The sequence below is a fragment of the Crocuta crocuta genome, unplaced genomic scaffold (assembly GCF_008692635.1).
Source record: "Crocuta crocuta isolate KB4526 unplaced genomic scaffold, BGI_CrCroc_1.0 scaffold367, whole genome shotgun sequence".
Classification (NCBI taxonomy): Eukaryota; Metazoa; Chordata; class Mammalia; order Carnivora; family Hyaenidae; genus Crocuta; species Crocuta crocuta.
Genome location: NW_027527936.1, coordinates 5,458,770 through 5,470,940, shown reverse-complemented (window position 1 = coordinate 5,470,940; position 12,171 = coordinate 5,458,770). Strand labels below are relative to the sequence as shown.

General features: G+C 39.4%; 1 protein-coding gene across 5 annotated transcripts in view; it reads left to right on the top strand.

Annotated features, from left to right (window-relative positions):
* Positions 1 to 7,689: 7,689 nt before the first annotated feature.
* IPP (intracisternal A particle-promoted polypeptide) overlaps positions 7,690 to 12,171 on the top strand; it is a 33,740-nt gene continuing 29,258 nt past the window's right edge. The window contains exons 1-2 of one of the 5 annotated variants that reach the window (XM_077752126.1): positions 7,690 to 7,775; positions 11,430 to 11,770. In XM_077752126.1, coding sequence (XP_077608252.1) covers positions 11,479 to 11,770 — 292 coding nt within the window. In that variant the 5' untranslated portion in view covers positions 7,690 to 7,775; positions 11,430 to 11,478. Of the gene's footprint in view, positions 7,898 to 7,919; positions 8,056 to 11,429; positions 11,771 to 12,171 lie in introns of those variants that run through there. The other 4 variants (XM_077752128.1, XM_077752129.1, XM_077752125.1 and 1 more) reach the window with 4 other exon arrangements.

The window sequence follows — 12,171 nt, the reverse complement described above, 5'->3', positions numbered from 1 at the left end:
TATCTATTTAATGATTATACAATTAATTAATTATAATTATAATTATTATATGATTAATTGTATGCAACTTGGGTTGCTTCCATAATTTGGCTATTGTAAACAATGTTACAATAAACATAGGAGTACGTATACCTTTTCAAATTAGTGTTTTCAAGGGGTGCCTGGGTGGCTCAGTTGAGTGTCTGTCTTGATCTTAGCTCAGGTCTTGATTTCAGAGTCATGAGTCCAAGCCCTACATTGAGCTCTGTACTGGGCATGGAGCCTACTTTAAAAAAATGAAAAAAAAAAAGTGAACAAATTAGTGTTTTTGAATTCTTTGGATAAATACTCAGTTGACTAGATTTTTATATGCAGAAATGTGTGAGAGACATTTGTCATTCTGAAAACAAAACAAATAGCAACAACAAAAACACATTCGACAGCATAGCTATTTCACCCAGAAAAAAAGCCAAAGCTCTTCCTGTACACAAGACACAAAGTGATACTTCCTTAGCTACCTGTCTGATTCATATTCTAAGATTCTTCTTCTCCCTTGCTAATATTTCTCCAGTAACAATGGATTCCTTGCTGTTTCTTTCTTCTTTTTTTTTTTAAGTTTATTTATTTATTTTGAGAGAGAGAGAGAGAAGCAGAGAGAGGGAGAGAGAGAAAATCTCAAGCAGGCTCTACATTGTCAGCACAGAGCCCAATGAGGGGCTCGAACTCACAAACCACAAGATCATGACCTGAATGGAAACCAAGAGTTGGTCCCCAAACTGGCTGAGCTACCCAGGTGCCCCCATTCCTTGCTCGCTCTTAAATATCCTAAGCAATCTTTCACCATAGGAACTTTTCATGTACTTTTCTTTTTATTTATTTATTTTTATTAAGTAAACTCTACCCAAAGTGGGACTTAAACTCATAACCCCAAGATTAAGAGCCATATGCCCTACTGACTGAGCCAGCCAGGCGCCCCTCCATTTACTTTTTTTAAAGTCTATTTATTTATTTTGAGAGAGACAGAGACACATGAGTGGGTGGGGGCAGAGAGCAAGGGAGAGAGAGAATCCCAAACAGTCTCCATGCTATCAGCGCAGAGCCCCATGCTGGGCTGTAGCTCATGAAACTGAGATCATGACCTGAACTGAAACCAAGAGTTGGACCCTTAAATGACTGAACCACCCAGGTGCCCCTACTTTTCTGTCTAGAATTCTCCTTTACATGGTTCTCTCTCTCCATTTAGGCCTCTAGTCAAATGTCATCTTCTTAGAAAAGCTTTCCCTGACCACACTGTCTAGAATAGCACTACTTACCCAATATGTCACTTTATCCCCTAATCTTCTTTATCCTCTTCATAACATTTATCATCCCCTGATATATCATATATTTCTTCACTTACTTGTTGATTTCCTGCCTTCTAAATTAGAATGTAATCCTACAAGAATAGGACATTTTTTTGTTCACTGCTATATCACCACAACCTAAAGTGTTTGGCTCATTGTTAGCACTCATTAAGTATTGGTTGAATAAGAAAAAAGTATTGGTTGAATCAATGAATAAATGAGGTTCACTCTCATGTCTCCTTTCCCTTTCTTTTTCAGTTCCTCTCAATAAAAACAGGAAAAAAGTTAGCAGAAGAGTCTCAGCAAACAGTTGACCTCAGCTACAAACTTACCTGGGGCCTTGAGTATATTGGCCTGCTCTTCTGAACAAATTTTCTGGGACTTTTAAGAATGACTTTGAGGGGCACTTGAGTGACTCAGTTAGTTGAGCGGCTGACTCTTGGTCTTGACTCAGGTCATGATCTCACAGTTTGTGAATTCGAATCCCACATTGTACTTCCTGCTCTCAGTGCAGAGCCTGCTTCAGATCTATCTACCTCTCTCTCTGACCCTTCCCAGCTTGAACTCGCTCTCTCTCAAAAATAAATATATCTTTAAAAAAAAAAAAAGAATGATTTTCAGTCCATGCAATCACCGTCATAAAATCCTCAAGGTCCTTGATCTATTTTCTTTTCCCTGTATCTATGTGGCAAAACCTTAATCCTGGATCAATCCAAATGGTTGCCTTTCTATACCCAAGCAGGCTGCAAAGCATTGTTGAAGAAAAATCATTCAACTGGGTAAATCAATGCCACTATAAATTCATGGTTACTTGTTTCAAGCAATGAAAACAAGATAAATAAGAAAAATAATAGCTAATGTTTATTCCTGAAAATGGTATAAATACTTCATATGCATTAATGCACTTAATACTTATAAACCACCATAAGGTAGATATTCATTTCATTTTATTGATGAAATGCAGTTATAACTAAAGTACAAATGACTAGCTGAAAGTCACAGAGCTAGAAAAAGACAGTCTGAATTTTCAACTCGAGCTTTTTGATTCTAGCTTTTGAGTTTTTAACCCTTACTGCCAGGCAATTTAATTATGTTTCTCTACTCAGCCTTGTCTCTACCATCACAGCTATGACCAACACAGCTATTTTGTTGCCTAACTTCCAGGGGGTACTATTCATATTTACACTATAAACACTAAAGAAAAATTTATAGTCTTAAACTTAGATTTTAAAAGGAAAAAAAAGACTGAAGGGAGCCATGTCGGAGTCTCTGTTGTAAGCATGGAGCCAACTTTGTATCCTCTGTCTCCCTTTCTCTGCCCCTCCGCTGCTCGTGCTTTCTCTCTCTCTCTCAAAATAAATAAATAAACTTAAAAGAAAAGAAAAGAATAGTATAATAAAGGGAAAGTAAAGATCAGACTCATTATTAAATACGGATGCAACATATTCTAAGCAAAGTGTTAGCAAAGCAAATCCAACAATGTCAAATTAATAATACACACATGGGGATCAAGTGTAGTTCATACCAGAAATTAAGATTAGCTTAACATTAGGAAAACCATTAATGTGTTAAGTGTTATCATCATCATTATTAATTGTAGGAGTCCTAATACTAGTAGTAGTTATAGATAGATTAGAAGGAAACTTCCACAAACTGATAAAAGGACATCTACCAAAAAAAGTACAGTAAACATTATATTTAATGGTAAAATATTATTTAAAATCAAGAACTGTTGAGAAAGATTCTTGATATTATTACTATTTTTGTTTTATTAATAATTTAAAAGTGCTAATAGTTAACAGATACTGTCTAGGTCCTTTACATAGGTTAGTAAATTTAATCCTCATAACAACTAACATGCAATAAATAGACATAGTTTAACTTGGAAAATCTGAGTTACAAGAAAAGTTAAACAACTTGCTCACGGTCACAGGAATGGCAGGACAAGATTTTAGACTTAGGCATTTAGCTAATTCCTATACAATACTGTTTCTGCAGTCAACCTCATACTGAAAATTTTAGGTGGCCAAATAAGATAAGAAAGAGAAATATAAGGTATTATGTTTAGAAAGAAAGAAACAGAACTATAAAATGTGCAAATGATATGATTATTTACACAGAAAAAAAAACCCTACAACTTTTTTTACGTAAGCTCTGTGCCCAATGTGGAGCTTGAACTCGTGACCCCAAGATCAAGAGTCACATGCTCTACTGACTGAGCCAGCCAGCCACTCGAAATCTATAATTTTTTTAATTAATAAGGGAGTTAAGCTTGTTGTATATAAAATTAGTGTCAGAGAGGCACCTGGGTAGCTCAGTTGGTTAAACATTTGACTCTTGACTTCATCTCAGGTCATGATCTCAGTCATGAGATCGAGCTCTACGTCAGTCTCCATGCTGAGTGTGCAGCCTGCTTAAGATTCTCTCTCTCTTTGCCCCTCTCTCTAGCTCACTCTCTCTCTCTGTTAAAAAAAAAAAGTGTACAGAGAAGTGAATTTAGCTTCTGTACCCAACAAATATAAAATGTAATTCTTTAAAAGACATAATTCACAATAACACGAAGATATAAGTAAATAAAGTAAATAAATTTGATAAAGATATATAAGACCCTTATGGATAAAGTTATAAAGCTTTTGGTTTTTTTTAATGTTTTTTAATTTATTTCTGAGAGAGAGATAGAGACAGCGTGAGCAGGGGAGGGTCAGAGAGAGAGGGAGACACAGAATCTGAAAACAGGCTCCAGGCTCTGAGCTGGCAGTCAGCACAGAGCCCGATGCAGGGCTCAAATCCAAGAACTGTGAGATCATGACCCTAGCTGAAGTCAGATGCTTAACCAACTGAGCCACCCAGGTGCCCTAAAACTTTTGAAACTTCTAAAATCTAATTTCACTAATGGATAAGAATACTCAATATTATAATGATGTTACTTCTCTCCAAATTGTCCTATAGATTGATTGAAATTCTAATAGAACCCTTACCTTGTGTGTATGTGTGTGTAAAACTTGACAGGTTTGTTCTAAAATCCATGTGGAAGAACCAAGAGTCCCATGAACAGCCAAGACACTGTTGAAGAAGAACAGGTGTGGAAACTTGTCTTACCAGAGTTATTACAAAACTATAGTAATTAAAACAGTAGGGCATGGATGAGTATACCAAGGAATTGAATATAGTATTGATCCCAGGCCAAAAGGAAAGATAATAGAGGGGAGACCTAGGATTGCAGATCAGTAGGGAAATATAAACTAATCAATAAATAATGTTGTGCTGACAGCTAGCTCGGAGCCTGGAGCCTGTTTCGGATTCTGTGTCTCCCTCTCTCTCCGACCCTCCCTTGCTCACGCTGTCTCTCTCTCTCAGAAATAAATAAAACATTAAAAAAATTTTTTTAAATAAATAAATAAAAACCAAAGAAGGAATTGAACTCCTATCTTAATCTTTAAAAAAGTTGATTCCTAATGACTTAACTGTGACAAGTAAAATTATTATCACACTTTTAGAAGAAAGTCCAAAATAACATCTTTATGACACTGGAGAGGGGAAGAATTTCTTCAACAACACACTGGAAATACAAAACATAAATAATAGGCTGATAAATTGGTAAAATTATGAGCTTTTGTTCATTGAAAGAGACAAGAAATGAAAGATATAGACAAACCACAAATAGGAAGAAAATATTGGCAACACATATACATCCATACCTTGGGAATATTGTGGTTTCAGTGCCAGACCACCCCAATAAAGTGAATATGGCAATGAGTGAAATGAATTTTTTGTCTTTCCAGTGCATATAACAATTATGTTTAAACTATACTGTCATCTAAAAAGTGCTAAACATCATCTGAACTTTTAATGAGTCATAATCACTGATCATAGATCTCCATAACAAATGTAATAATAATAATGAAAAAGCTTGAAATATTGCAAGAATTACCAAGATGTGACACAGAGACACAAAGTGAGCAAATGCTGTTGGAAAAATGGTGCCAATAGAATTGCCTGATGAGGGTTGCCACAGACTTTGAATTTGTAAAAAATGCAGTACCTGTGAAGCACAATAAAAGCAAAGTGTAATAAAATGAGTGTGCCTATAATCAAAAACCTCCTACAAATCAATAAAAAACAAAAACTTAAATAGAAAAATGGACAAAGGACATGAATTGCCATTTTATGGAAAAAGAAACTTGGTTGACTTACATATTAGTCTGCTGAGACTGCCATAATAAAATATCATAGACTTGGTTATTTAAATAACAGAAATTTATTTCTCACAGTTCTGGAGGCTTTGAAGTCTAAGATCAAGGTGCCAACAAGGTAGGTTTCATTCTGAGGCTTCTCTCTTGGTTTAGGCAGCCATCACCTTAGTGTGCTTACTTGATCTCTTCTTCATATGCATAGTGGGTTAGTGGATTCAAGGGGAGAGAGGGTAGTGGAAAGAGAAGGAATGAGAAAGAGGGAGAAAGCGAAGGAGGAAGGAAACAAGTTTTCTGGTATTTCTTTTTGTTAGACCACTAATCCCATCATGATGTCCCCATTCTTCTGACCTCATCTTACCCTAATTACTTCCCACAGGCCCCGTCTCCAAATACCATCCGAGTGGGAGTTAGGGTTTCAACATGAATTTTGGAGGATACAATTCAGTCTCTAGCATTTTTTTTTAATGTTTATTTTTGAGAGAGATAGACAGAGTGCAAGCAGGGGAGGGCCACAGAGAGGGGTAGACATAGAATCCAAAACAGGTTCCAGGCTCTGAGCTGTCAGCACAGAGCCCAAAGTAGGGCTTGAACTCATGAACCGTGAAATCATGACCCAAGCCGAAGCCAGATGCTTAACCAACTGAGCCACCCAGGCGCCCCAGTCTGTAGCATCTTACAAGCCACCCAGGCGCCCCAGTCTGTAGCACCTTACAAACTTATCTTTTTACTGCCTAATCTTATAAATGATCAGGGAATGTAAATTATAACAAAAATGAAACACCCTTTTACACTCACCAGGTTATATACAAAATTTAAACATCTAAGGGTTAACAAGAAGTGAAAGAAGGGAGCTCATTCACTGCTGGTGGGAATGTAAATTTGAGTTTGGAAAAGAGGTATTTTCTAATGTTACTGAAGATGTACGTGCCATATGTTCCAGCAATTCTACTCCTAGGTATATATACTGGTTTTCAGATTGCTGGGTGCAATCCAACAATAAATTAGGAAATTAATTTTAGTAGTGCTGAAAGTATAATTTTCCAAAAGGTAAAATTAAGACTGTCATAGAAATATAAAATAAACACATGCCAAGAATGTTCTTTATATTAATTAACTAGGGAGCCAGTAAAGTGTTACAGGAACACAGTAATAATTTGCTAAGATACAGAAATGTTGAAATGAATGTGCTGAGAGGCAAAGGTGGTTTACTATCCCATAGGTCAATATAACTTAATGTTTTTGTGTTACCTTTTCCACAGAGTGAACAAGAATTATTTTAAATATCCATTTCTTGCAAATAGCTTAGCCAATAGAAAGTCAAAGGTCCCTATGGATTCGAATCCTTCCAGAATCCGTTAGATTTACACTAAAAGGGCACCCAACTAATCTCTTTTGCTGATTTCTAGGGTCTTTGACAACTTTTTTTTGTGACAATGGGTCCTTTTTAGCAATTTTTTGGTAATGAATCAAAAAGAAATAGAAATTTAGTGAATTGCTGGTGGTAAGTGAAATTTTTGTTTTAGATATATCCATCACATATACGCATGTGGTATTATTGGGTTTGAAACAGAATGTTTTTGTTTACTCTGGGTTGGGGTGAAAACGTTTGAAAGCCACAAATGTAACCTACTGATTGGGAAGTTCAATCCTGAAAAGAACTAGACGTTTTGAGTTCTCCCTTCTCTCAAAGTAGGCATCCATCTACAATGCCGGGCTCAGTCAGGCAAACTTAGAAAATGACTGGAGTAAATGGTAAAGAATAAAGAGAAGACAGAAATATCGAATCATATTGTACACATGAAAAAAAGAGGAGCGGGGCAAGGGGGCGGGGAGGGTTGTCTCAGTCCTTCCTTAACACTGAGGTTCGCTGGCTGTCTGGGACGCCACAGGGATGGAGAGAGCGTCGGTGGAATGTTACTATCGAGAGGGCAACAGGCTGGAGCTTGGGCTTGCAGCAGGGCAGTTCGCCAGCGGAGAAACCAGCACCAGCCCTGGGCCAGAGCCCTGTAGTCCCTGGGGCCGTGGCTACGCGCGAGCGGAAGAATACTGCGCACGCGCAGAACCGGCGAGAGCCTGCACGCTAAAGGCGCCTTCCAGTAGGCCTGGCCTGGCCGCCGGCGCTCCGCCGACCACACTTCCGTCACCTCCGCCTCTTTGGCCTTGCTAAGGTTTCCCCCGCCCTCTCCGCGCCGGCGCTGGCGCTGGTGGCGACTGCGCGCGCAGAGCCTGAGCGGGCGCCGGCGGGAAGGGGAAGCGGCGGGTAAGAAGGGCCTGCGTCCGGGTGCGACCGTGACGGGGTTGGGAATGACCTCTTCGGCACTCACAGCTCTTGGGGCCCCTGAGTCGGGGAGCCTCAGGAACCGATTCCTCAAGTCCGCTCAGGTGTGCCTCTAGTAGTCGAAGTGTTTTCGCCCCCACCGTTCGCTTGGTCTGGGCCGCTTCCCTCCTGCCTCCTTTCCCCACCCCCACAGGGGAATCCGCGGGCCCCTAGCCAGTCCGCCATCCCCAGACAAGTCTGAGACGCCTTCCCCGCCTTTTAGGTAGTGCTCAGTGTTTATCTATTTGTAGTGTCGCAGCAGCTCTGACTCTCCAGGCCCCCAACTCAGGCACAAAGAGCCTCGTTTTTTTGACGCTTGCTCTTTCTGACACCTTTTGCTGAGGGAGCCCCCGATGCTCTCGGCAATGATGTCAAGGCCACCAAACATAAGTGCTCTTTACTTCTGAGCATCTCCACCTAATAATCTGCCTTGCAAGTTTGGGTCTCTTGAGATACGTCCCTCACGTCTCTATGCCGTCTCCCGGAGTTAATGTTCTTTCCTTTTGGAAATACGGTCACGTATGTGCCGCCGTTTGGAACGAAGCTCTTCACTGGCCGTGGGGTAGTATCAGTTACTAAGAAGCATGGTGACATTAGAATTTCTGCTGACTGCTACCGGAGTGGATGGATATTCAGTGAACTCTTTGTAGCAGGAGGCAGCCTTTTAGCTCAGTGGCGGTGCTTGATGCCTTGAAGATACCTTGTAATTAAGCCACTGGGGTCCAAAATCTGCTGACTGGAAGAAATCTAAAGCAGAAAAAAGCCTAACAGCCCTGTCATGTTTAATAATATCTGCAGGTCAAATTTCTGTGTAGAGACAAGTGCACTGTTTGCTTTTATATGCCAGCTAAATGTAATATGTTGACATTCCATAAATGCTGATGTGAAGTTTTAGCTGCCTTGGAACCTCTTAATCAAATTTCTCAATTCCTAGATATTCATGATAAATCGGCTTAGTGAGTTTTACTCTGATAAATTTGGGTGAATGCTATAAACTTAACCACTTTTCTTCTAACATCAGCCCACACCTTTCTGTCAGTTTTATTACCAATTCCCTTTGACCTTAGTCATCTTAGATTTCCCCTGTGCTTCATCTCTAAATGTCTTAAATTACTGAATCTCATGGTTTCTTTATTCAAAAAGTAAGTTGGATTTATCCTTTTGATTCTCATTGTTGAAGCTGTAAAGCTGTTTACAAGGACTTTGCTACCTCTCAGTTCATCCCCTGGAAGGTTCATATAACAGTTCTGAAACATGTCTGTTGTCCTGTTTACTCTTGAGCCTATAAAGGCTTATGTCTACATTTCTGTGCTTGAGTTTCAAAGCCTTTTCTCTATATCCTGGCCTGATAATTCCTATGCATGTGATATGGTGGGAAAAGGCCAGGATTTAGAGTAAAAAGACTTGGATTCAAATACTGAGAGTATTGTTATACTAACTCTGTGTCCTTGGGAAACTTTTCCGTTTTCTTCTCTCTCACTTCAAAAAAACAATTTTTTTAATGTTTATTTATTTTTGAGAGAGAGAGACAGAGTGAGAGCTGGGGAGAGGCAGAGAGAGGAGACACAGAATCCGAAGCAGGCTCCATGCTTCGAGCTGTCAGCACAGAGCCTGACCCCGGGCCCGAACTCATGTCTTGAGTTCATCATGACCTGAGCCGATGTGAGATGCCCAACCAACTGAGCCACCCAGGTGCCCCCTTTTCTCTCACTTCAAATAACAGTATCTTTTATTTTTATTTTTTAAATGTTTTATTTATTTCTGAGAGACAGAGAGAGAGGCAGCGTGAGCAGGGGAGGGTCAGAGAGAGAGAGGGAGACACAGAATCTGAAGCAGGCTCCAGGCTCTGAGCTAGCTGTCAGCACAGAGCCTGATGCGGGGCTCGAACCCACAAACTGTGAGATCATGACCTGAGCTGAAGTTGGACGCTTAACCGACTGAGCCACCCAGGCGCCCCTCTTTTATTTTTATTTGTATTTTTATGATTATTGTTTTAATGTTTATTTTTAAGAGAGAGAGACACAGAGTGTGAGCAGGGGAGGAGCAGAGAGAGGGAAACACAGTCTGAAGCAGGATTCAGGCTCTGAGCTGTCAGCATAGAGCCCAGTGCGGGGCTTGAACTCACGAGCCGTGAGATCATGACCTGAGCTGAAGTTGAATGCCCAACTGACTCAGCCACCCAGGCGCCCCTCAAATAACAGTATCTTTTCTTCTAGCCTCTTAATTATTGTGAGAATTACAATTGGCAGAATGTGTGGAATAATTGTCATAGTTAAACAAGTAAAAAACCTAAGCTATTGTTGTTTCTCATTGTACTCATTCATTTCATAAACATTTGAAAACCTAATGTATGTTAGATACTGGTGCTACTGCTATGAAAGATAGTCCTTGCCTTTAAGGAACTGTCTTTCAGGGAGTTTTCAGAGAATGTACGTATCTGTAGGGAGTAGGGTGGTACATATCTGACAAGGTAAAGTGTGATATAGGCTGTAAAATAGGTAAGCGTGGGGTGAACAGCAAATCCAGAGGAGAGAGGAACAGGGATGGTTCTGCAGGAGATTATGTTTGAACAGAATCTTGAATTATAGCAAAGATCCAAAAGGAAAAGGTGAGGAAGGATGCCTTGAAAGAGACACTTTTAGAGAACTGCAAATTGTTAGGTTTTGTTGGAGTATTAAGTTCAAAGAGGAGTATGGGAAATAGGACTTGACAGGTAGAGGCGAGATTGAAGAGCTTTGTGTGCTAAGAAAGATGTGTAAATTGAAGGATTGTAAGTAAACAGTTGGCCTGATCACCATTGTTTTTTTTCTTTTTAATGTTTTATTTATTTTTTGAGAGAGCATGAGCAGAGAAGGGGCAGAGGGAGGTGGACAGAGGATCCAAAGTGGGTTCAGCACTGACAGCAGTGAGCCTGATGTGGGCTTGAACCCACGAACTGTGAGATCATGACCTGAGCCAAAGTTGGTTGCTCAACTGACTGAGGAACTCCCACAATTGGTTTTTGAAAATTTGTTCTGACTAGAGTGTTTTCTTCCTTACTACAGTGTACAAAAACTTCTGCCTTTGTGCCTTATTTTCTTTACTTCACCCAGAAGGGCTTATGCCCTCTCCTCATATGTTTATCTTTCAGGTCCCATTTTTTTTTTTTTTAACATTTATTTATTTTTGAGAGACAGAGACAGAGCACGAGCAGGGGAGGGGCAGATAGAGAGAGTGAGAGACACAGAATCCGAAGCAGGGTCCAGGCTCTGAACTGGACAGCACAGAGCCCAGTGCAGGGCTTGAACCCATGGTCCGTGAGATCATGACCTGATCAAAGTTGGACGCTTAACCAAATGAGCCACCGAGGCACCCCTTTTAGGTCCCATTTCTGCTGTAAAGCGTCCTCCAATTATTTTAGGCCCCATTACTTATTCCCTTCTTTGAAACTCTGTTAGGAAAGTACCACATAGTTTAGTCCTTATTTGTTTCATGTGTGTTTTATGTCCCTAAATACATTGTAAGCTTATTGAGCATAGCGAATGTTTGATATGTATATGAATAGAAGACATGTTAAGCACAAAAATATGTTGTCTGGTTTCTTATTTTGTTTTTCAGGGTAGACCAGATTATGGGCAACAGTTCTTTTAATTAATCTGTCATCATCATGGCTAATGAGGACTGTCCCAAGGCTGGTGATAGTCCTTTTTCATCAGATAAACATGCCCAATTCATCTTGGCCCAGATCAATAAAATGAGGAATGGAGACCATTTCTGTGATGTGCAGTTGCAAGTTGGGAAGGAAACTTTTAAAGTTCATCGGCTCGTTTTGGCTGCCAGTAGCCCATACTTTGCAGCTTTGTTCACTGGAGGAATGAAAGAGTCCTCAAAAGATGTTGTACAGATTCTAGGAGTTGAAGCTGGAATCTTTCAAATACTTCTAGATTTCATATATACAGGTATGTCAAGTGAGCCTTTAGCTTTGAATGAACAATGGTATAATCACTAAGGTGTTGCAATGGGAATATAAATAAGTTGATACAATTTATATGGAAAATAATTAACAATATGCTATCATCAGTGTTTGAAAAGTTCCTATCTTTTGATCCAGTATTCCTTTTCTAGGAATCATAAGGAATTAGTGCTGCAGGCAAATATTTATGTGCCAGGATGTTTATTGTAATGTTATTTATAGTAACATAATTGAATACAATCTAATTGTCCTTCAGGTTATATGATTAAATAAATTATGGCACATGTATATATCAAGGAATGTTATTAGATTTTTCAATTATATTATGGAAGGGTGTTTACAATATATAAAATGAAAAAAATTGGATATAAATACTTTCCTAGTTTT